The 26,642-nt window shown below is 38.3% G+C and overlaps 1 protein-coding gene across 1 annotated transcript in view; it reads left to right on the top strand.

Moving 5' to 3' along the window:
• LOC131070124 (uncharacterized) overlaps positions 1-18,742 on the top strand; it is a 90,855-nt gene extending 72,113 nt beyond the window's left edge. Inside the window, exon 7 of the mRNA XM_058005648.2 lies at positions 18,536-18,742. Within this exon, the coding sequence (XP_057861631.2) occupies positions 18,536-18,619 (84 nt within the window). The 3' untranslated portion in view covers positions 18,620-18,742. The remainder of the gene's footprint in view (positions 1-18,535) is intronic.
• The last annotated feature ends 7,900 nt before the right edge of the window (positions 18,743-26,642 follow it).

Here is a 26,642-nt window from a genome sequence, read left to right as displayed (position 1 = left end):
GGGATGTTTCTCTTGCAACACAAAAATTGGACTTTGCTGGGGTTAAAAGCATTAAGATCTCTTCACATCTGGGTTTTCTTTATAAAGATATTAAAAAAGGAGCAACAAAGAAGATTTTGAAGGTTAGTAGAAAGGACTTGGATAAGATCAAATTGATGGAGGATAATTTGGTTGAGTTAGGATTAGTAAAGACTTTGGATTCTCATTTTTCTAATCCCCTGAAATGATTGTGCTATCATGGAATGTTAGGGGCTTGAACAGTGGCCCTAGACAAAAAGTTGTTTGGGAATTGATAAGGAGTCATTCACCTAATGTCATTTTCTTGCAGGAAACTAAATTATTTGTGGAAAGTATGTTGGGTCTGGTGCCTAAGCTATGGGGGAGAGGCGCATGTCAATGTATTGGGGCTTATGGCTCCTTTGAAGGTGTGGCTTGTCTTTGGAACCCCTTGAGGATTCACCCCATATGGTGGGCTTCTTTCAGATCTTCTTTATCTGGGGTTGCTTCTAGTCTTGAGTCTGGGGAATATATCTTGCTTACTAACATTTATGTACCCACATATCTTCATAGTAAGTAGAATTTGTGGTCTCATATTACTTTTATGCGCGAGTTTTTTCCTTTCCATCCATGGATTATAGCGAGAGATTTCAATGCCATCTTAGAGTTGAGTGAGAAGAAGGGTGGTGTTATGCGGTTGGAGCCTTCTTCCTTCCTTCTTCGAGATAGTATATCAACCTTGAATTTTGTTGACATCAAGCCCAGTAATGGTCTTTTTACTTGCAACAATAGGAGGATAGGGGAGTATTGGATTGCAAAGAGGTTGGATTGCTTTCTGGTTTCTAGTTTTTGGGTTGGTGGGGGGTGGTCCACATGCTCTGAGATTTTAGATTGGAGAGGTTCGGACCACTGGCCCACCAAATTAGTGTCTTCTTTTGCTTGGGTTGCTCGCGCTCCTTCATTCAAATTCTAGCTTATGTGGCCACGCGACTCTTCTTTGTAGAATCATGTTGCAGAGTGGTGGAAGAAAGGGAGGCCAACCTTTGACACTGCTATGTACACTTTTGCCAAACAATTGCAATTTGTTAAGTTTCAGCTTAAACGATGGAATCGTCAGTATTTTGGTAATATTTTTCATGCCAAGACTGCTGCTCAATTAGAATTGAATGGCATTACCAGAGAGATAAGAGAGCATGGAATGTTAGAAGCCTTGCTTAGGGAGGAAGTAAGGGTAGTCAAGGTTTTAGAGGAATGGGAGCTTAGGGAGGAAATCTATTGGAAATAGAGAGTTCGTATTGATTGGCTTCAAGCGGGGGATAAGAATACTGCGTTCTTCTTCAATTCAGTGAAAGCAAGAAGACATGGCAACTCCATCCCTATTCTGTTTAATGATAGAGGTGAGCAATGTTTATCCTTGCAGGAGATTTCTAGGGAGTCTATGTAGTATTTCCAATCCCTTTTCAGTGAGGATTCTCTAGTTACTAGGGAGATGAATGAGCAGCTTATGGGTCCTATTTTGTTGGATGAACTTGAGAGGATTGTTTTCCATATGAAGAAGGGGAAACCTCCTGGATTGGATGGGTTTCCGATCAAGTTCTATCAAGAATTCTAGGATATTATCAAATTGGACTTATTGGAGGTGGTCCAAGAGTCCCAAAGGAATAAGAAGATGCTTTAGGCTTTGAATGCGATTTTCATTGCTCTCATCCCCAAGTGTGATGGGGTTGATCGGTTAGGCCAGTTCCGCCCTATATCTTTTTGTAATGTGATTTTTAAGATTATTTCTAAACTAATTGCGGAAAGGTTGAAGAAACTGCTTGGGGGTATCATTTTTGAGGAGCATAGTGGTATTGTGGAGGGTCGTCAAATCTTGGATGGAGTGGTCATTGTTACTGAGACCATTCACTCTATGGCAACTTCCAAAGAAAAAGCTATGTTTATCAAGCTGGATATGGCAAAGGCTTATGATAGAGTCCATTGGTCATTTCTCTAGAAAATTCTTAGGGCCTTTGGTTTTGTTGATGAATGGATCCAATGGGTAATGAGTTGTGTTTCGTCTACTTCATTCTTTGTGCTAATTAATGGAGATCATATTGAGTTGTTTGGTGCATCCAGGGGGTCTTCATCAAGGGGACCCTCTCTCCCCATACTTATTCTTCTTGCTGAGGGTCTGGGGAGATTGATTAAGTATAATTTGGGAATGGGTATTATTCATGGTTGGAGTTGGGGTATAATGACATACCTTCTTAGTCTCATTTACAGTTTGTGGATGATACGACTCTAATGGGACTTGCTAGGATCAAAGAAGCTATAAATCTACATAAAGTCTTGGATGTCTATCTTGCTGCTTCTGGTTAGCTAATCAATGAGGATAAATCTTCCATTTTCTTCTTCAACACACCTGGAGCTATTTAGTTGAGGATTGCTCATATCTTGAGTTTCCAGGTAGGTTCTCTCCCTTTAACTTACTTGGGTATTCCTATCTCCAACCTAGGGACTCTTGGTAGGGTATTCTGGACAAATTTCGCATGAAGGTTGAACATTGGACGCACATATGGTTATCCTTTGCTGGGCGGGTTCAACTGATCTAGTCGGTGGTTCATGCTCTTCCGATTTATAGGTGTATGCTCCAAGTGGCCCCAAAGTGGTTTGTGAACGAATTGGATTCTTTGGCAAGGCAATTCTTATGGGCAAGCAACTTGTCCTCTAAATGGAGTCTTGTCAAATGGGACTTGGTATGCAGCCTGAAACAGTTGGGTGGGCTTGACTTAAGGCAGTCTACTTTATTTGGGGAGGCTTTGGCGACAAAATTGTACTGGAGGTGGTGTGTTGAACAAGATCGAGGTTGGGCTAGGATTTTGTCTTACAAATATTTGTAGAGGATCCCGAGGGAGCAAATCCCAAGATATCTGATTGTGGGAAAAGGCTCTACGATTTGGAGTACTCTCTAGAAAGGGGCTGCACTGATAAAACAAGGATATTTTTTGGATCTGTAAGAGGGGGAAAGAGGTGCGTTTTTGGTTCGATTCTTGGGATGGTTACCCTACCATTATTGATCACTTTTCTAATTTAGTGAATCTCTGGTAGAGGTTCCTCGAGGCAGGGTGGTCTAGAGTGAGCGACTTTAAGACTGTTTATAGGTGTGGGCATTTAGAGATGGTGCGGTGGAAGGTGCCTAATGAATGGTTGGTTGTTGGTATGGAGGAAGATTGCGTTGAGCTTCATGGCATTTTGGCTAGTAGACACTGTAGTTCCCTTAAGGATAGGGATAGACTTGATTGGTCCCCGAATCCTAAGGGTGTTTTTACTGTTGCTAGTGGATACCAGGAGATGTTGTCCAATAGATTGGAGGGGAGGGAAGTGCATTGGTGGAAATATGCTTGGAACAAATTCTCTTGGCCGAAGTGTAACTGTTTTGCTTGGACTTTGGCTTTGAATGGATGTCTAACCTGGGACAATATTCGCAAGCGTGGGTTCCATGGTCCTTACATCCGTATTTTGTGTGGTAATGGGGAGGAGGATTTTTCACACCTCTTCTTCAAATGCCCTTTCTCGATGTAGATCTGACAATACTGGTGGGGGGTGTGGAAACATCGTTGTGTTCACATGGATTCTCTAGTGGAGTTTTGGAGCAGTTTGGGCAGGCCTCCTATTTTTTCCTCTTTCTTTAGATTGTGGAATAGAATAATTGGGATGATCCAGGAGACGGTGGAAGATAAATGTGAGGTGAATTTTCCTTTGCATAGAGGAGAGGCTGAAATTGTGAGTAGGTTGGGTTTGCAAGAGATGTCTCCTATCTCCGCTTGTGTCAGGAGAGGTAGACGTGCTATGAAGAAGGTTCAAAGGGTGGGAAAATGGTTGCCCCCTCAGGATGACTCCATTAAGATTAACACCAATGGCTCCTCTCATGGTAATTTGGGTCCTGCTGGGATTGGAGGTGAGTAGGAACTGTATGGGGGGTGTGGTTTTCTTTTTTTTTTCAGTGCATAAAGGGCAACAGGCTAATAATTTTATGGCGGGATTAACAATTCTCTTTGCCCTGGAATGTGCATATGAGTTGGGGTGGCGTAAGGTTATTTGCGAATTATATTCACAAATTATTGTTAATCTGTTGATTGAGCAGAAGGTGAGTGGGATTAATTGGCAGTTGGCAGGGATTGTTCACCAGATTTTGCAAATTAGTGCTATGATGGAGAAGGTGTCTTATAGCCACATTCCTCATGAATGGAATAGAGCAGCTGATTGTTTGGCTAAGTGGCCTTCGAAACATGGTGATGATTGGAAAGTTGAGGGTTGAGAGCATCTTTCCTCTGATTGCTGTCAGGATTTGCATAAGATCTTTGCTAAGGACATGGATAGTTACGAAGCTAGTTGATTTCTTGTTTGGTTTGTTGTTCTTCTGGAGCTTTGGGGCTCTGGTTTTCTTATGTAATGCTTGTTCCTGATTTTTAATAAAGTTTTTACCCCTTTATTCAAAAAAAAAAAGTTCCATACAAAAATCTAATACTTGCACCATAACAAACACTAAGACCTTAAAAATTAGAAATGGTTTTATAGTGTCCACAAATTTGACATACTACATTTAATCAATATTTAAAACAATGTTAGGAGTTAGGGTGGGAGGGCCCCTAATTTTTTAATAATTCAATACATGAACATTTTCTTTGATATTTGAACACTTTAATATATTATTTAAAACATATAATTTTTTAATGTTATTTACAATATTAATATAAATTAAAATCAAACCTTGTAAATAAAAATAATAATAACAATCTTATTAATATCAAAATCAATCTATATTTTTATGTTATCTTTAGATTCGCCTTGTGGTATGGGCGGTGGGAAGATCTTCGTGCCAAGGTTAGCCAAGTCACTGGTGATTGTGTTGCGAGGACACATCCAACCTGTAGGGTCCTTTCTGTGGAGTAGGAGGGGTTCGTCATTTTAGCATCTAATAATGTTAGCACGAAAGTACGGGATGAAATCAACATATCGAAATTGGAAATTCGCACGCTCTAGGTACCATACAAATATCCTCACACATGGGGAAAGGCCGATTATCCCCCCGTCTTGGGAAATCTTGAGGTACTACAAGCATGTGGAACTGAAAAACAGGACACATGGATTCTCTTTGTTGCATTCCCAATCTCTTCATACCTATGTAGGATCTCAAATTTAGAAAATATGAGGGTTCCCACACATTTGAAAGCTTGCACATCATTTCATGAAATAAATGCGATCATTTAAGGCCATTGTATAGGACTTTCGTGGAAGTCTAAGGATAAGGAATGAGTACAACTGTGATGGTTTACACGAGTTACAAAAATACATCGCATCACTCCCTCATCGACTCCTTATATTCTGGCCATTTGTTGCATGTTTCATTAGAATTACAGGTCTAGACCTCAGTTGGCAAAGCATAAGCTTTCCTTGTTGGCATTGCTCATTTGGCGGGTATGGCCCTTCAAAGCTACTTGGTTGGAGGTCGTCATGGTTTGAGGTAGAATGCTATCATTCATCCTCTGAGATTATCCGACTCTTTGGCAATCCCGTGTTCAAATAGTGAGTGGGCGGTGAGGACCGTCGTAGGGGAAGAATGGATAGCAGCTAATCCGATGGCTTCTCCAAACTTGGTTGCTTCCAGGTTGGCGTCTATGTTGATGGATCTCACCCAATCTCAGGACTACACAAAGATGATAGTGGGGGCTTTTGTACATCTAGTGCTATTTACTTGGGAAGAATTGAACTTGCAGTTGGAGAAATATGATTTGTTTTCAGGGGAGGTGTGGTGGGGAGGTTTTTTAAATAGAGATCTCTTCGTGTTTGACTCAGTGCCAAGATCAATATTCCTTTCCTTCATCTATGGGTTGGGATATGCTTCTCCTCACACCTTTTTCCATTGGGTTCAATAGTATGCACATCAAATAGGAGAGCCACTGGCTTCAAGCGTAATGGCAAAATTCAAGGCTTTGGAAAATTTGTAAACATGCTCAGGTTGATCCTCACGGCTATCAATCGTCATTTCCAATTCCAATGGATGCCGCCTCATCTCAAGAATTAGGAAATGTAAAATGAAGGTTTCTTTGGTTGGGGTGGCGAGTTCGTATGAAGATACGAAGTGTTGGTATTATGGATGACTTCGTCATGTGTTACATTGATTTTGTCATTGATGTCAACACTTATCTTTCTGGAGGTCTACATTGTTGATTTGGCACTCTGGTTATATTGGTTTGTTGTTGAACCGACACATTATGGTCTCGATATGGATATTGGCTTATGCACAGTCACCGATATATGTTTCACCAGCAGCTCAGGAAGTTGATGATGACTTGTTATCATCTGGAGATTATTTTGTTATGTCAAAGACATGGATTGGATGTTTACATTTGGTGTTTTGCTTATTGGTTTGATCGGGTTCACATATTTGCCTTAACCGACAGATAGGTCTAGGTTATGGACCGATACAAGATATCATGTTCCAGATCAACGCGACATTTTTTGGAAATGGTTTATTGATTGGATAATGTGTAAATGTATTGAGGCTCACATATTGTATTGCATCAAGACTTATTTTATAAATGTAATATCTTTAGAGAGCTGACCAAATCATGAGGTCTTAGGTTTTGTATAAATAATTGTAAGATCTTATTTGCAAGAAGTAAGCGTACATATTGAAGATCATTGTGAAGAGCGAAAATAAGCAAATCCTTGTGTGAATCACATATATTATTTGAAGGTTGAAGGAAAGGTTATGAAGGTGTTTGGCACTCATGGTCAGAGCTTAAACTGGTACTGAATCCAACATTGTAGATGCTATACTGAAGCAGTACATTGTTATTGGATTTAACCATCCAATTGTAGTTAGTGTGACTCCTATTTTGTGATTGAGCAGTGAGCTCTAGGCAGTTGGCCTTTCTGCATGTGCAGACCCCATTATTGTATTCACTTACTATTTGCAGTAGTATCACCTGATTGTGGGTAAGGTTTCCCATCGTGGTTTTTCCCCTTACAGGATTTCAACGTCAAAATCTCCGTGTCATGTGTTGTGGATGTGTTTTGCTTTCTGTTTCATGCATTGAGTTGTACCAATATTGCTATAACTGTTAATCTGTTTTACCGACACTGAGTTTTAAGTTGAAATAATTGGTTTTAGGTTATAATTTATTGACAACTGATTCACCCCCCCCTTTCAGTTGTCATTGCAGATATTTTTACAAAGCCTTTGCCTAAGGAAACATTTGAATATCTCAGAGAGAAGCTTGGGGTAATCACCCCACCGACAGAGACTTGAATGATGAAGATTGGCATCAAACCGCAAGGGACTAACAAAAAAATCTTTTTTTTCCGGTTTTGATGAAGGAGAGCTACTGCTCAGGGGGAGCAGTTAGCTGTATGTTATGTTTTGATTTTGATTCTTGACTACTTTGGCATTCGATGTCAAAGGGGGAGAGATGTCTATGGAAAAACATTGTACTTTGAAGATTGGGGAGAGACGTATTCTTAGAAAGATGTATTTTGGTTTTTGTTTATGTTTTTGGTACAAAACTTTGTATTGATCTATTTTGGGAGATTGTTGGTATTTGGCATTCTGTTTTTGGCACTTAGATGTTTTTCCATCTAGTGTTGCCATCAATGCCAAAGGGGGAGATTGTTGGTAGTATGGATGACTTCGTCATGTGTTGCATTGATTTTGTCATTGATGTCAACACTTATCTTTCTGAAGGTCTACATTATTGATTTGGCACTCTGGTTATATTGGTTTGTTGTTGAACCGACACATTGTGGTCTCGATATGGATATTGGCTTATGCACAGTCACCGGTATATGTTTCACTGACAACTCAGGAAGTTGATGATGACTTGTTATCATCTGGAGATCATTTGGTTATGTCGAAGACATGGATTGGATGTTTACATTTGGTGTTTTGCTTATTGGTCTGATCAGGTTAACATATTTGCCTTAACCGACAGATAGGTCTAGGTTATGGACCGGTACAAGATATCATGTTCCAGATCAACACGATGCGTTTTGGAAATGGTTTATTGATTGGATAATGTGTAAATGTATTGAGGCTGACATATTGTATTGCATCAAGACTTATTTTGTGAATGTAATATCTTTAGAGAGCCGACCTAATCATGAGGCCTTAGGTTTTGTATAAATAATTGTAAGATCTTATTTGCAAGAAGTAAGCGTACATATTGAAGATCATTGTGAAGAGCGACAATAAGCAGATCCTTGTGCGAATCACACAAATATTATCTAAAGGTTGAAAGAAAGTTTATGAAGGTGTTTGACACTCATGGTTAGAGCTTAAACCGGTACTGAATCCAACATTGTAGATGCTATACTGAAGCAGTACATTGTTATTGGATTTAACCATCCAATTGTAGTTAGTGTGACTCCTATTTTGTGATTGAGCAGTGAGCTCTAGGCGGTTGGCCTTTCTGCATGTGCAGACCCCATTATTGTATTCACTTACTATCTGCAATAGTATCATCTGATTGTGGGTAAGGTTTCCCACCGTGGTTTTTCCTCTTACAGGGTTTCCATGTCAAAATCTCTGTGTCATGTGTTGTGGGTGTGTTTTGCTTTCTGTTTCATGCATTAAGTTGTACTAGTATTGCTATAACTGTTAATCTGTTTTATCGATATTGAGTTTTAAGTTGAAATAACTGGTTTTGGGTTATAATTTATTGACAACTGATTCAACCCCCCCTCTCAGTTGTCATTCTCGGTTCCTAACAAGAAGTAGGGTAGAATCGAGCATGCCAACTTCAAACATTGAAGTTTTTTGATAATCTGCTCCTTTGTTTGTAAGGGGCTAGTTTTTGCTTTCCAAATCAGCTAAGGATTGGTGTCATACAACCACTGTTCAGGGCTCTTTTTGTTTACCTTCATTTCAAAGATCCCATGATCTTCCATAAATGGGGGCTGATCAATTAGAAATGCATCTAGTAGGGGTTAGGAGGTAGTGTCATTTCCTATTAAATAGTATATGCAAATCTTCAATTATAATTAATATATTATAGGCCATGGCCTTTTGCTCAAAAAATAAAATAAAAATCAATCTATATTTGAATACATTTTCTTATAAATTATTATTTATAATATATTTTAAAAAAATGATAAATTGGCATTACTCTCATGCCATTACTCCACTTAGAAATAAAAATTTAAGAAACCTGTAAAATGAGATGAGTGAAATTTTTTAATTAAAATAATTATTAGATTACATTATCACTATATTGGAAGCACCCTTAACCTGATTGGGATCTGCCCATAAAAAAAAATCAAATAAAAATGATTCAGGAAAAGAAAAAAAAGGGAAAAAAGTTTAAAGTGTGTGTACATGTGCGAGAGAGATAGATATTGTGGCAATAATTCTCAGTTGATTACGAGTTTCCTTTAGCATCTAGGCTCTAGTTTTCATTTGATGTTTTATCATTTTCTCCTTTTTCACACTTCCATACATAATATCTATTATGTAAAATCATTATACCTTTTATGACCAACTTTGAGTGTTGTAAGTTTCTCTACATCATTGACACAAATCGATAGGCTTTTGCAAATTTTACCGGTTATTAACACTCGACTATGTATACATATGTATAAATGCCCAAACTTTAGCATACAAAACTTGCTAAGAACACCATTATTTATAAGACTATTACTGAATTTAAATTTCTAAAAATAGCTAGAATATAAGGCATCCAATATATTAAAGATCTAAATTACAATGCCAAATTACCAGATATGTAAAAAAGCATAGGGAAGCATATAGGGCAAAAGGAAGAAGTTTGAGACTTATTTTTAATTAAGTTTTATGTTTTTCATAAAATTTAGTTTAAATCAAAGTTAAAATTAATTATATATATTAAACATATTTAAGATTAAAATTTTATTTATAGTAAAAAATTATTTGTTAAATTTTCAATTTAATTTATTGAAAAAGTATATATACAAAATTAAAAAGATTGATAGAATACAAATATGTTTTTAAAATTGATTGTTTAATATATATATATATATATATATATATATATATATATATATATATATATATATATATATATATATATATATATATATATATATATATATATATATATATATATAGTGTCCTAAAATTGCGACACTTGCAATTTCGACCACATTTGGGTCTTCACGATGGCGACGCAACACTGACCCTGAATGGAAACCCCGAAACTTGTTCACGACACCAAAAATTGCATTTTTCAGCACCCTGGCTTGATCCTCCTTGCACCCTGTTGTCCCGAGAGGTGGGACCAGAGCGCCCAGCGCCCTGGTCCCTGGCCTTATTTTGGGCCCGGTCTCTTTTGGGGCCTCGGGTCTTTATGTTTGCAATTTGGAAAATAAGCTCTCCTGGTCGGCCTAAGGTCGGAAAAATTAGTCTTTTAACCCTAATTGACAAGTATATAAACTACATTTCCTCTCCCATTTTGAGGAGGAAGGACATATGTGTACAAGACGCGGAAGCGATACTCAAACATTCAAGCATTCAAGCATTCCTTCAAGCAATTGATCATTCTAAGTCTCCATTCAAGGCTAAGTGTTGCATTCAAGACAAGGATTCAACCATTGAAGAGGAGATCACATACCACATACAACATACAACATACAACAACATCTACACCTTCGCATGTAAGAATACAAACATTCTTACAACAAGGTACTAGTACTTGTTTTACATTACAATCATTTACATTTACAACATTTCTCATTTCTTGGTTAATTCCAAAACCGGGGTTTGACCTAAGGGCAAACCCTTAATCCCTAACCCCCCAATCGTCTTCGCTTTTCTGTGTGTAGGTTGTAGGTACGCGGCTGTAATTGAAGATCTGGAATCCTTGTGCAGAGACGAACAGATCCCCCTTCGTTTCGTGGATTTTTCGGAGGACCGTGTGCATGCCGGGCGCCATCGTCCCGTCAACTTTCGCTCAAATTTGCAGGACAGCGTCGTCTCGACATTTTACTGCTAATTCCAGGTCCGCAGCTTCATCCTATATTCCTATCTCTATTTATAAGCGAATCTTTCTTACTTTACATGCATTCCTAGTTCAATCTTTCTATCCACATTCTTTACAAAAGAGGGTAGCCTTGCTGTCTTAACCCTTGAAACTCATTTAGAATCCAATCTTGCATTGTGTGGGATTGGACCTTGTGGGTTTTAACCCCTCTTTTGAAAGTAAAGTCTCTCCTAAGTGAAAACCGTCAACCCTAGTGACCTCCTTCCCCTCTCCTCGGAGTGGTGGGGGGAACACTTAGGGTTCGCTCGCGATTTTCCGCTTTACATTTTGGTGAACCCGACGTGAACATCCTTTTTGATTATTCATGGTTAGATCTGAAAATTGGATGCCTTGATTACATTTCCATGTTTGATCTTTTGCAAATTTTAGAGGTGATTGCATAAAAACCCTAAATTTTCTTTTTAGTAATTGAGCTTGCGAAATGTTTAATTATTAATGCTTGTTTCAGATCTACCCTTCTATTACAAATTGTCAATTCATATTTGTGCTCTAATTCTGAAAATTAAGTGGTTAAGTGTCAAAACCCTAATTTTTAAAACCCTCTTGATTCAACCTTTGACCGACAATTTCACTGATCAAAACATATCCAAATCAGCTGTAACTTTGGATTCCGCAACAAAATCATAATATCTTTCATCCCTGAAAATTTGGAAAAAAGTTGCGAGGACCGTGTGCACCCGAGCGCCATCGTCCCTGACATTTTTTCCGAAATTTCGGGAGCTAGATCTTACTATATTTTTCTGTTAAAATCCAGAATTTTGGCTGATTTTATCAATTACAACACTTTCAAAATTAAAGTCAAAGTTGGTCTAGGGATTGCTTGGATTAAGGCTTCTAATCATTCAAAAATTGGTGAAATTGAAATTTTGTGTCAAAATTGTGTTCTTACTGTCCTAAATCTGAAAAGTGTGTTGGTATTCATTCAAAATTTTAGTGCTTTATTCAAATTTTTGCAATTTGTGACTTTTGAAATTAAGTGTTTAATTACACCAACTTTGATTTCCACTTTCAAAATTGAATTTTGTGTGAAATTGAGTCAACTTTTAAAATTCAAAACTTGCATTGCTTTTGGTATTCCCTCTAAAATCATAAAATTCAAAATTTCAGTTTCCCTCTCTTTTTCAAAATTCAAATTTTGCATTTTTCAACAATCTTGGTAGGGTTCAATTTTGAGATTGCAACTTTAATTTGGCCTATCTACAGATCGTAAAATCACTCAATTTTTTCAGATTAGCTTTAAAATCATCATAACTTTCATCCCTGCAAATTTCGAAAAAAGTTGCGAGGACCGTGTGCACTCCGAGCGCCACGGTCCCTGACATTTTTTTCGAGATTTCGGGAGATTGTCGTGATTGCATTTAATAGCTTAAATCTAGGAGATTGGCTGATTTTACTGAAATTTGCTACCTCAAAATTCAAAATCTTCTCTCTCTCCCTAGTGCATGAGTTTTACAACAATAAGCCCTACTTACACTATTCCTGTTAGACGAAGCCTTAGAATTAAGTCTTTCCAAGGTTTAATTACTGAGGAGATGGAACCTAATTTGAATGGCCTTTTTAACGAGGACACGGGTAATTCCTCTAATCCTCTTAATGATGGAGAAGCTCTCCATGAGGTTTCTGAAGAACAACTTTCGAAATTGGATAACCAATTTGACGATTTTCGACAATGGATGTCTCAAGAATACCCCGATAGTCAAGCTCTTCCTTTAATTGAGGGTCTAAAACATATGCTTCAAAGTGATAAGAATGGAATTGATATTTTGCGTGGTATTGCACACATTGTGGATTCGAATGTGATGCCTATGAAGAGTTGTGCCGAAACTTTAGGTTATACACAACCTCCCACTCAAGTCAATCATTCTGTTCCTTTGACAACTTCTATTGCTAGCATACCTACCTTTACATCAAACATAATGGCTACTTCTATACAAGACATCCCGCCTATGATCACCAGTCATGGGGGCAATCCTTCTTCTTCAATTAACCCTCTTCCTTCATTTAATCCAACTTCTTCATTCATTCCTTCAATGAGTGTTCCTATTACATCTCCACAAATGAACATGACGCAAGGGGGCAATTCATTCAACCATTCCATTCCTCCTTGTAGTGTTCCTCTTTTCCAATCCTCTCCTATGACTAACTATCATAGTGTCCCGCCACCTTACTCTTTACCTTCTTTCAATAACATAACACCTCCATCTCAATCTAACACATCTAATATGAATTCTTCTACTGAAGCGACCATTAACAATCTTGCACAAACTGTCTCTTCTTTACAGCAACAAATTGCTTCTACGAATCAATCTAAGTTTAGTGTGCCCACATTTGATGTTGCGAACCCACTTTCTCTTGACATTGTTCGAGCTATCCCTCCTAAGCATGTTGAAATCCCGCATTTGGAGCTTTATAATGGTAAAGGTGATCCTCTAACACATGTTAAGACTTTTCAAACAATATGTACTGATTTTGCTTATGACCAAAGGTTGCTTGCAAAACTGTTTACTAGGACATTAAGAGATAAGGCCCTACAATGGTATTGCTCGTTGCCTTCTTATTCTATTACTTCTTTCGAACAACTTGCAAATGCTTTTATTCAACAATTTCAAAACAATATAAGTCCTAAAGTTACTTTGATTGATTTAATGCATTGTAAACAAGGTGTTAAAGAAAAAGTGACTGATTTCATTGGTAGATATAAGCATTTGTATGCTCAAATTTCTTTTCCAGTGCCTGACAATGATATTCAAAGAATCTTTATTTCTAATTTACAAAAAGATATTCGAGATAAACTTCTGTTTTCTGAGTTTACTTCTTTCCAATAGTTGTGTGCAACTCTTCAAAATTATCAACTGACTGTGAGTCAAATGGAACAATCACATCCTATGGCTCCGAGTGATAAGGGTGATAGTAGTCAACAACCATTTGGGAAGTTTAAACCGAACAGAGAGTCCATTAAATTCAATGAAAACATCATCAACAACAATGTGAATGCAGCATTAGGTGTGCCTCCTATTTCTAAGTTTTTCAAGAAAGAAAGAAAGTTTACTCCTTTGAATGAATCATTGCATAGTATTATGAATAAGTTATTGGAACAAAATGTGCTTACTCTTCCTCCTATAAGGCAAATAGATCCTGCAAAGATTAATTCACCTTATTTTGATAACAAATCTTTTTGTCAATTTCATCGTCAACCTGGGCATGATACTGAAAAATGTTTTGCTTTAAAGGGTAAAATTCAAGATTTGATTGATAATAATACTATCTCTATTTCTGGAGTGAATGATAAAGGCAATACATCTGTAGCTCCTCCTAACCAAAATCTTCAGATTTTTACTGATCCATTACCTTCTCATACCTCTAATGCGATTGAGACTAATGATTCCTCTTTCTCATCTGATGGTCTCGTGTCTTTGACTCCGAATGTGATTAACTTTGTAGAGCAGCAAGAAAACCCTAAAGAACCTTCCATCACATTTGATTCTAGTGAAACTATCAGGGCACTTGATGGTCCTTTATACATAGTTGCAAAAGTCAAGAATACACCTTGCCGTGGAGTGCTCATTGATCCTTCGTGCATGGTTAATGTTATTACTGAGGAATTTCTTTTTACTTTGAAATTGAATCAAGTGATCTATGACAAAGCAGATGTGATTGTGAAATTATTTGATGCATTTTCTTCTCCTGCAATTGGTTCTATTACATTACCTATTGAAGTCCATAACAAACCCCTTGATGTGAACTTTGCTATTATTCCTTCATCCGAACAATTTCGTGTGAAGCTTGGCTATCCTTGGCTATCTTCCATGAAAGCTATTGCTTCTCCTATTCATAAGTGTTTGAAATTTCCCCATAATGGTGAAGTTGTTACTGTCAATCATAGTCTCTTTAAACCAGCTGAAATAACTTCTAGCGTTCCTATTGATTATTTTTGGCCTAAACAATTCCAATCTCTTCCTCCGCGAAGTGATCATCTTTTCAAATCTTATCAAAAGTGGAAAACATATATGATCCTATCTCTAAGTGAACCTAGAACACCCAAACTTGATATTCCTATCGTTCTTGAGAAGGAAGTTCTTCCTTTGAAAGATAAAACTAATGTCTTTCCTCAAGAAGATTCCCAACCCATTCCTATGGATGTGACTATGTCTATATCTAATAAACTTTCTAAAAGTAGACCTATACCTCCTCGTCATGATGGACTTGGTCTCCTTCCTAAACCAAATATTCCTCCTTTATATGGAGCAGTTCCTCCTTCTTCCTCTTATGGAGAGAAGAGACCTTCCTCTTCTCCTATTATCCAGCCTAAGAGACCACAACCTAAACACCCAAGTGATAAGGATGAGAACATTCCTCCTCCTCAATCTTCTCCACTTCCTACTAAGACTAGACGAAATCGTTCTGCACGTGAACGTCGATGAAAGTGTCATCTTAGAGCTCAGGCAGCTGCTTCTCAAACTTTGCAATCTCCAAAAACACCTTCAACAAGCATTATTCCATTTTCTCCAAAATCTCCTAAACATAAGATGCATGATGGTCTTGATCCTGTGCGAGTTAAAGATCCTATTTTTATAAATCTTGATGACGATATAGATGAAAATGTTATTCATGATGAAAATGTTACTTCTCTTGCTTCTGATAGTGAATATGAACTTGTTGATATTGATAACCATTTATCTAATGAATTTTCTAAAGCACTTATCCTAGCTCCTAGACAAGAACAACGTGGCTTGGAACATGAACACAACCCTTGTTTGGATCTTGTGATAGCTCCATCTGCTGTGTTGGATGTTCCTCCTCTAGCGTGTTCCCTGCCTTCCCGAAACATTGATCAGCAAGATCGAGGGGTAGATGACGTGCTAGACTAGTTTCATTAGCATAGCAGATTCTCTCCTCCTCTCTTTTGTTACTTCTTCTATGTGTTATTCTCATTCTTCTATTTGTTGTCCTTAGTGTTGTCTACTTGAGGACAATGCAAAGCATTGAGATCTCTTTTGGTCTCTCTCATGTTGACTCAAAAGACACACGTGTTCCCTTCTTCTAGGTGACCTTCCTTGATTGGGGAATGAAAAACAATTACGCATACATACATATGATATACATGAATTATCATACAGCATACTGACCCCGAGGAAAGCGAAGTCACCTCGTGCTTTGTGTTTTGTGTCTATTATCCTTGGGTTTATCTCACATTTGGGGGCTAAATCTTTGTGATAACGTGCTCCTTTCCCTTCTCGTTTCTTATGTGTATCACTACGTTAAAGAAATCACCCCTGTTGAGGCGTGTGTGATCGCTTTAACGCAGGGGGGCATACACCCCGTCTATCCCTTCAGGATACTTGAAAATTTCTTGACGAACTTAGCTTTGCCTTGAAAATTTTCGGTATTTCTCTTGCATGACTCATAGTGAGGGAACCTTACTATTGGCAGTCATGGTTCTCCCTCGTGATCTTCCCTTTTACTTTGTCAATCGAAGTCGTAAGATCCTTAGTCCACTGGGGGCTTGGTGTGTCTTGCCTCCTTGATGTGGTGAAAGTCTTTCAATGTTGTTTCCTTGTACTTTACCGGAAGTATGAGCGTACGCTTATACTCCCGCTAAAGTGGGGGCTAAATGTAGCGTCCTAAAATTGCGACACTTGCAATTTCGACCACATTTGGGTCTTCACGATGGCGACGCAACATTGAACCTGAATGGAGACCCCGAAACTTATTCACGACACCAAAAATTGCATTTTTCAGCACCCTGGCCTGATCCTCCTTGCACCCTGCTGTCCCGGGAGGTGGGACCAGAGCACCCAGCACCCTGGTCCTTCAGGACCAGGGTGCCCAGTGCCCTGGTCCCCCAGGACCATGGCGCCCAGTGCCCTGGTCCCTAGCCTTATTTTGGGCCCGGTCTCTTTCGGGGCCTCGGGTCTTTATGTTTGCAATTTGGAAAATAAGCTCTCCTGGTCGGCCTAAGGTCGGAAAAATTAGTCTTTTAACCCTAATTGACAAGTATATAAACTACATTTCCTCTCCCATTTTGAGGAGGAAGGACATATGTGTACAAGACGCGGAAGCGATACTCAAACATTCAAGCATTCAAGCATTCCTTCAAGCAATTGATCATTCTAAGTCTCCATTCAAGGCTAAGTGTTGCATTCAAGACAAGGATTCAACCATTGAAGAGGAGATCACATACCACATACAACATACAACATACAACAACATCTACACCTTCGCATGTAAGAATACAAACATTCTTACAACAAGGTACTAGTACTTGTTTTACATTACAATCATTTACATTTACAGCATTTCTCATTTCTTGGTTAATTCCAAAACCGGGGTTTGACCTAAGGGCAAACCCCTAATCCCTAACCCCCCAATTGTCTTCGCTTTTCTGTGTGTAAGTTGCAGGTACGCGGCTGTAATTGAAGATCTGGAATCCTTGTGCAGAGACGAACATATCCCCTTTCGTTTCGCGGATTTTTCGGAGGACCGTGTGCACGCTGGGCGCCATCGTCCCGTCAACTTTCGCTCAAATTTGTAGGACAGCGTCGTCTCGACATTTTACTGCTAATTCCAGGTCCGCAGCTTCATCCTATATTCCTATCTCTGTTTATAAGCGAATATTTCTTACTTTACATGCATTCCTAGTTCAATCTTTCTATCTACATTCTTTACAAAAGAGGGTAGCCTTGCTGTCTTAACCCTTGAAACTCATTTAGAATCCAATCTTGCATTGTGTGGGATTGGATCTTGTGGGTTTTAACCCCTCTTTTGAATGTAAATTCTCTCCTAAGTGAAAACCGTCAACCCTAGTGACCTCCTTCCCCTCTCCTCGGAGTGGTGGGGGGAACACTTAGGGTTCGCTCGCGATTTTTCGCTTTACAATATATATTTGATTGGTAATTGGCCGAAGCCTGAATAGCTTTTGACTGGAGCTATGAACCAGTGGGGACACAGTAGGGGGCCCCATCCCCATTACATATCTTTGAATTATTATTATTATTATGTTTGATTAGATTGACCCCAAGACCTTCCCATCCTATGGAAGACCAAGAGTCACAACTTAGAGCTCCATTAGATTGACCCCAAGACCTTCCCCATCATATGGAAGGCCAAGAGTCACAACTTAGAATTCCACTTCAGATGTCCCTATTGGGAATTGAACTTGGGTCTCCATAGTGAGAACCCAATGTTTTAGCCAGTTAAGCTCAACCCTTTGGACTGTTTAATAATTATAATATTAAACATATTTAAGATTAAAATTTAATTTATAGTAAAAATTATTTGTTAAATTTTCAATTTAATTTATAGAAATTATATATAAAAAATTAAAAAGATTGATAGAATACAAATATGTTTTTAAAATTGATTGTTTAATAATTTTAAGTATAAAATACAAAAAAGAAAAAAATATACATATTTTCAACCTTGATCACTTACACCAATACAAAAATTACCTCAGTCATAATTCCTAATGGATTTTTATTTTGCAGGCAAGGCTCACAAAGATCAGATCCCCAACTTATGCTCAGCGGACCAACACAAGACGCGAGAGGAAACATGTTGACATGTTTTGAATTTGTATAGTTTTATCTCACATTAAAAAATATATAAATTACTATCAACGTTATCCATTGCACCTCACCTAGGTGCAAGCGCTAGTAAGGTAGACTCCTTACGAATATACATATTTGAAAGGGCCTTTGTGAGCCTCATCCTTTCACTATAAAATGAACATGCACTTTCAAATTTTGTTGCATGCCATTTGGGATTTATTGTGTAGGCCATCACATGAATCAATGTTTATAGTGTTCTATTGTCTTACAATGGATTTAATATATTTGTAAAATTTCAATTCAGTGTCCTTGCTATGAATGATTTTCTCCACTTGTTTAGGCATGCCACATCAAATGCTTTTTAAATCCCTCCAAGACTAAGAGAATTTGAATAAATATATTTAATAATTTGTAAAAGAGCAATCGTTACAAAGAACAAAAATAAATTTTCAAATTAGAAATTTAAAAAAACAATAACTAAAAAAATTAATAATAAAACCAACTAATTAAAAATTAATTATTTTTTGTTTTTGATAAAAAAAGCAGCGTTAACAAGGGCGTTGACCCTTTACATGGCCAAAAGGCTATCAAAAAATTAAACAACGTTAACTAGGGCGCTGACCCTTTACAAAGCCAAGAGGCTATGAGAAAAAAATAACAACACAAAGGTGGAAAACTGACCAAACAGGGGAACAAATTGTAAGGAAGTTAAGTAGCGGAAACAACTTCCTACACTAACCTTGAGAGGAGGGTAATGCAAAACTTTTTCAGATCATTACAACAGTTACATAAAATAGAAATAGATATAATAACATTCATACCACAACACAATGATTTACGTGGGGAAAACCCTTTCGGGAGAAAAACCCCACCCTCCAAAAGCAGCTCAATATTTTATTCAGCAATCAAAAACAGATTACAACATACTTGCAGAGCAAACTCTTCGCAGGAGTACCACTAATCAGAGATTCAGATGCAACTCAATAGCCATAGGACTCTTACACACAACCTCTATCTCTCACACCTCATAAATAGGAGATACAATACAAGAAACCGTCAAACGGTATTACAAAACCATGGGCTTAAACCACCCAATAAGGTGTAGCCAACCTTATCTCCCTTCTAGATGCCCTATGACATGTTAAAGCACACATCAACACATGTCGCTCCCTTTTTACAGCTCATTTATGTATCCGATACAAATTATTTTTCCTATTTCAGGAGTACAAACTTCCGGAGGCCATAACTTGAGAACCGGGTGTCCGATTGACGAATCGTTTGAAGCGCCGGAAAACTCGCGAAGTGCTCTATCACCTTGTAACCCGCTTCGCCGGTTACAACCACTTTTCAGGGCATTTCGGAGCCTCTAAATTCCCCAAAATTAAGTTTAAACATTTTATTGCACCCCTCCAAGACGAAAACTTTAATATCTTCAAAACTAGCTATGACCTTGCGACGCAACTTTACCGAAATGCTTATCTAGCCAACCAGAAGCTTCAGGGAGAGTTTCGCACCATTTCGTGCTCAAATGAAAACTTACTATAAATAGTAACCTCACATAAATGCAAGGTTGAGACACCATTTTTCCCAACAAATCTCCCACTTGTCGAACACCTTGCAGGAGCGGAAGGGAATGTCAACACAATGAATCAATTGCTAGGGGCCATAAGGCCCATAGACTCTAAACACCATCTGAACTTTTCTGTGCTCACAGCCTTAGTTAAAGCATCTGCAACATTCATCAAAGTTTCCACCTTAACCAGCTTCACCCTACCATCTTCGACCATATCTCTAACAAAATGATACTGAACATCAATATGTTTGGTCCAGGCATGAAATGTCGGGTTCTTAGCTAGGCTAATTGCACTCTGACTGTCACAGTAAACTGTCACTGTACCTTGTTTTATTCCAATATCCGAACACAGTCTCTTAAGCCAAATGGCCTCTTTACAAGCATGAGTAGCTGCCATATACTCTGCTTCAGTAGTGGATAAAACAACCACAGCTTGTCGCTTACTCATCCAACTAATTGCACCACCAAACAAAGTAAACACAAGCACTGGTGGATCTTCTGCTATCAATATCACCTGCCCAATCTGAATCCACATAACTATGGATATCAAGGGAAGTCATGTCTCCAACTAAATTACCATGATAACACAAAGAATACTCTGAAGTACCCTTCAAATATCTGAAGACTCTTTTGACTGAATCCCAATGAACTCTACCAGGATTAGACATATATCTAGAAAGTACTCCCACTGCTTGGGCAATGTCTGGTCTAGTATAGACCATAGCATACATCAAGCTTCCAACTGCACTCTGGTAAGGCACTCTGTTCATGTCTTCCATCTCCAATGGGGATGTAGGACAATCTGAAACAGATAGTTTCGTTCCAACTATAAAAGGAACACTCAATGGTCTACAATTCTGCATGTTGAACCTCTGTAACACTGAATTCACATACTTACTCTGGCCTAGCCATAGCTTTCTGTTCACCCTATCTCTTCTAATTTCCATCCCAAGAATGTGCTTTGCTGCACCAAGATCTTTCATTTCAAATTTAGCAGCGAGCTGAGACTGAAGTTCTGAAATCATACCTTTCCCTTTACCAATGAATAACATATCATCAACATACAATGCAATGAATAAGAAATGATCACCATCAGATTTATAATAAACACAGTGATCTGATTTAGAACGCTCAAATCCCAAACTCAACACATATGTATCAAATTTCTGGTACCACATCCTAGGACTTTGTTTGAGGCCATACAAAGATTTCTTTAATTTACAGACCAAATTACTTTTGCCTTTCACCACATAGTGCTCTGGCTGTGTCATATAAATATCTTCCTCCAAATCACCATGAAGGAAAGCAGTTTTCACATCCATTTGCTCAACCTCTAAATCATAAGCAGTAGCAATAGAAAGCAAAAATCTAATGGACGTCATTTTTGCAACAGGAGAAAATATTTCATCGTAATCAACACCCTCAACCTGAGAGTAGCCTTTTGCAACCAACCTTGCTTTATACTTCTCAATTCTTCCATCTGAACCAATCTTTTTCTTGAACACCCATTTACAACCAACAGGTTTTCGTCCTTCAGGCAATGGTATAAGATCCCATGTATCATTCTTTTTCAAAGCTGCCATTTCTTCCTCCATAGCAATCTTCCAGGATTCTGCATCATTCATACCTAATGCCTCTTCTACAGATTTCGGTTCATCCACACTAGTATTTAGAGCAAAAATACATCTCCAATCATTAGGTGAATACCTTTCAGGTGGTTGTCTATGTCTTGTAGACCTTCGAACAAGCTGAGTTGGAGGTTCTTCCTCCTCTTCTGAAGATTCAGAGCTAGACGAGCTCTCCTCAAATTCTTGCCTATCTAGGGGTCTCGATTCAACTCTTTCAGGTGTAGAAGGAAGTTGAATCACATCTTCTTTTTTAGTCTGTTCTGGCTGCAATGTAACAGAAGGAGACTTAATTTCTCTAAAAATAACACTTCTACTGTGAATTACCTTTTGTGCAACAGGGTCCCAAAGCTTGTATCCTTTCACACCATAACTATACCCGATGAAGATACATTTCACAGCCTTGTTCTCCAACTTTGTTCACTTCTCCTTTGGCACATGTGCATATGCCTCACAACCAAAAACTCTAAGATGTCTCAATGAAGGCTTGTGACCTGACCATGCTTCCATAGACGTTTTATCAACAAGAGCTGATGTAGGAGACCTGTTAATCAGGTAGCAAGCAGTGGCAACAGCTTCAGCCCAAAACTTTTGTTCGAGACCAGCACCACTCAACATACTCCTAGCCTTCTCCATCAGTGTCCTGTTCATTCTTTCTGCAACTCCATTCTGCTGTGGAGAATACGGAGTTGTCTTCTGCCTGTTAATTCCACAGTCTTTACAGAATCTATCAAAATCATTAGAGCAAAACTCACCGCCATTATCAGTTCTCAAACATTTTATTTTCTTTCCAGTTTGCAGCTCAACCATTGCTTTAAATTCTTTAAAACGACTAAAAACTTCAGATTTACTCTTTAGAAAATATACCCATGTCCTTCTACTAAAATCATCAATAAATGAAACATAATATGTGGATTTTCCAATCGAAGAGACATCTACTGGACCAAACACATCAGAATGGATAAGATCCAAAACACCACAAGTTTTATGAGAACTCGAGTAAAACTGAACGCGGTTTTGTTTTCCATAAATGCAATGCTCACAGAAATCAAAGTCAAGATTACAATCATTCAAACCTTCAACAAGATTTTTATTTTTCAAGGTCCTTAGACCCTTTTCTCCAATGTGGCCAAGTCTCTGGTGCCATAACATAGTCTTCTCTGCAGGTAACTTTGCTTCAGACGAAAGAGCACCCTTAGGTACCCAAAAACCATTTCCATCTGCTGAAGGTGAAACCTTCAAATCTTCCAATAAAGTACCCGCAGATTTACTTTTTATAGAAGTGCTATTACACTCAACAGTGTATGCTTCAAGCTTATACAAAGTGCCAAACCTGACACCTCTAGCAACTACCATAGCACCCTTAATCATCTTACATCCTGTTTCAGAAAAGACTACCTGCACACCCGCATCTATCAGTTTGCTCACAGATAACAGGTTTCGTTTTAAACTAGGGATATGCAGCACACCATTAATCCTTTTTATTCTACCATCAGAAAACCTGATTCTAACTTTACCTCGACCAACAATGTCTAGAGGTGAATCATCACCCAAGTACACCTTACCTCCATTAAATCCTTCATATTCAGAAAACCAATCTCTATTGGAAGTCATATGAAAAGATGCACCTGAGTCAATTAGCCAGGCATCATTACCTATATGAGTCGCCAAAGCCGCAATAAATGCATCGCCATCTTCCTTGTCGGACTCAGAATCAGAATCGAACTTTTTCTTTTTCTTCTTCTTCTTTTCTTCTTTGCAGTCCTTACGGATGTGACCCGGTTTACCGCAATTCCAGCAAATGACTTTGGACTTTCCAGGAGATTTCGATCTCCCTTTGGATTTGGACTTGTCGCGCTTCTCATTCTTCTTGCCTTTCTCCTTAGGTCTTCCACGAACGGTTAGGGCTTCCTTTGAACTGATGGATACCTTCCTTCGCATCTCTTCACCGAGTAGGGCACCCACCACGTCTTCAGATTTCAAAACAACAGAAGTACTACCGATAGCCATAACAAGAGAATCTCACGAATCAGGCAAAGAGCAAAGCAAGATCTGACATTTCTCCTCCTCGTCCATCTTAACACCGACGGATACTAATTGAGCCACCAACATATTGAATGCTTCCAGGTGGTCTGCAATTCGTCTGCCCTCTTCCATCTTCAAGGAATATAATTTCTTTCTTAAGAAAATTTGATTTAATAAAGATTTCACTTGATACATCTCACCAAGCTTATTCCATAGCTTCTTTGCAGAGTTTTCTTCATGGACATTGATTAGAACAGAGTCTGCCAGGCACAGTCTGATTAGACCCTTGGCTTTTCGGTCCATAACATCATACTGAGCTGCCGCAGTAGGATCTGAGGGCCTTTGGACATTCGCATCAACAGCATCCCAAAGATCTCGATCTATTAGCAGATCTTCCATCTTCAGCTTCCACATCTCAAAATTACTTCCATTAAATTTCTCCACCTCTATTCTTCTTGACGAACTCGCCATCTGAATATTCCTGCAACAAGATCAAAAAGTGTCTTCTGCACAAGCTCCCACTCAAATCTGGATTAGTTCAAAAAACCCAACTGCCCACAATTGAAACCAAAGGTGATCAGGCTCTGATACCACTTGTAAGGAAGTTAAGTAGCAGAAACAACTTCCTACACTAACCTTGAGAGGAGGGTAATGCAAAACTTTTTCAGAACATTACAACAGTTACAGAAAATAGAAATAGATATAATAACATTCATACCACAACACAATGATTTACGTGGGGAAAACCCTTTCGGGAGAAAAACCCCACCCTCCAAAAGCAGCTCAATATTTTATTCAGCAATCAAAAATAGATTACAACATACTTGTAGAGCAAGCTCTTCGTAGGAGTACCACTAATCAGAGATTCAGATGCAACTCAATAGCCATAGGACTCTTACACACAACCTCTATCTCTCACACCTCATAAATAGGAGATACAATACAAGAAACCGTCAAACGGTATTACAAAACCATGGGCTAAAACCACCCAATAAGGTGTAGCCGACCTTATCTCCCTTCTAGATTTCCTATGACATGTTAAAGCACACATCAACACGTGTCGCTCCCTTTTTACAGCTCATTTATGTATCCGATACAAATTATTTTTCCTATTTCAGGAGTACAAACTTCCGGAGGCCATAACTTGAGAACCGGGTGTCCGATTGACGAACCGTTTGAAGTGCCGAAAAGCTCGCAAAGTGCTCTATCACCCCGTAACCCGCTTCGCCGGTTATGACCACTTTATAGGGCATTTTGGAGCCTCTAAAGTCCCCAAAATTAAGTTTAAACATTTTATTGCACCCTTCCAAGATGAAAACTTTAATATCTTCAAAACTAGCTGTGACCTTGCGACGCAACTTTACTGGAATGCTTATCTAGCCAACCAGAAGCTTCAGGGAGAGTTTCGCACCATTTCGTGCTCAAATGAAAACTTACTATAAATAGTAACCTCACATAAATGCAAGGTTGAGACACCATTTTTACCAACACAAACCCCAAACAAACAGATTTAGACAGGCCAAAAAACTCATCAAACCTACAACAACCCAACCCAAACTCAAGAGTGGGGGGAAACACCCAAAAATTGACAAAGGGGGGGTTTGGGAAAGGGAGGCAGATCTTCCCTTCTGCCTGCAACAAACAACTGTCCAGGAAACACTGTCATTAGGAACATTCAAAGAAAAATCAGGTGGAGAGGGCCCCACAGAAACATTGCCAGACTGCTGCTGCAACACAACAACAAACTGTTGTTGATGAACAACAACAAGAGAAGAATCGCCAGGAGAAGAGAGAAGTTGTGGAGCAAGAGCAATAGGAGCCTCCATGACAACACAAACATTATTGAGACCACCAATCATTATTGAGAATTTTTTGTTCCATTTTTTCTTTCAACTATGTTTGCCTCTAGGAATTTACTATAAGAGTTGGTATAGAATGCTCTATACCATGCAAGATTGGCTGAAGATTATAGCCACCCAAGATTTAGATGCTTCATGAAAGCAAAAGAGAGATCAACAATGAAATAATAATGCTATTATATCAATCACATACAATGTTTCATTGGAGTGTGCATATGCCAACACTCATAACTAATCACATCCTTTCTTAGTGACTCCCCAATTGGGGACATGTCAGTCCATGTTCCCTTATCGGGTATTTTATCTCCAAGTCATGGGTATTAGGAAACACGATAAGAAGAATAAAAAGGTATATGCTACGATCTGAGTGATTGGTCTGCCATGTGTGTTTGGGTAAAGGTTGCGACATACACACACACACAGATATATATATATATATATATATATATATATATATATATATATATATATATATATATATATATATATATATATATATATATATATTAGGAAACACGATAAGAAGAATAAAAAGGTATATGCTACGATCTGAGTGATTGGTCTGCCATGTGTGTTTGGGTAAAGGTTGCGACATACACACACACACACAGATATATATATATATATATATGCTACGTAAGAATAATACATACTGAACGATGGATAATATACAACGAAAAATATAACTTATAGCTGTGCATAGAGAAATAGCGATACATATCAGTGCATGGAATACTAGACAATCGTGCGTGAAAGATCTCAGTGATTATACATGGTGTGAAGATCTCTGTGGTTATATGTTGTGTTAAGATCTTTGTGGTTTATATGCCCAATGGAATATCTTTGTGAATTCTACACTGTGCATATTCAATCAACAGTGTGAACATTAAACTCAATCATATTTTTGTAAACTAGCGATTGAAGGATAGATTTATATCTTCAGATTAATCAATAAAATAAAT

This window comes from Cryptomeria japonica, chromosome 1, assembly GCF_030272615.1.
Source record: "Cryptomeria japonica chromosome 1, Sugi_1.0, whole genome shotgun sequence".
Taxonomy (NCBI): domain Eukaryota; kingdom Viridiplantae; phylum Streptophyta; class Pinopsida; order Cupressales; family Cupressaceae; genus Cryptomeria; species Cryptomeria japonica.
This window is presented reverse-complemented; position numbering and strand designations above follow the sequence as displayed.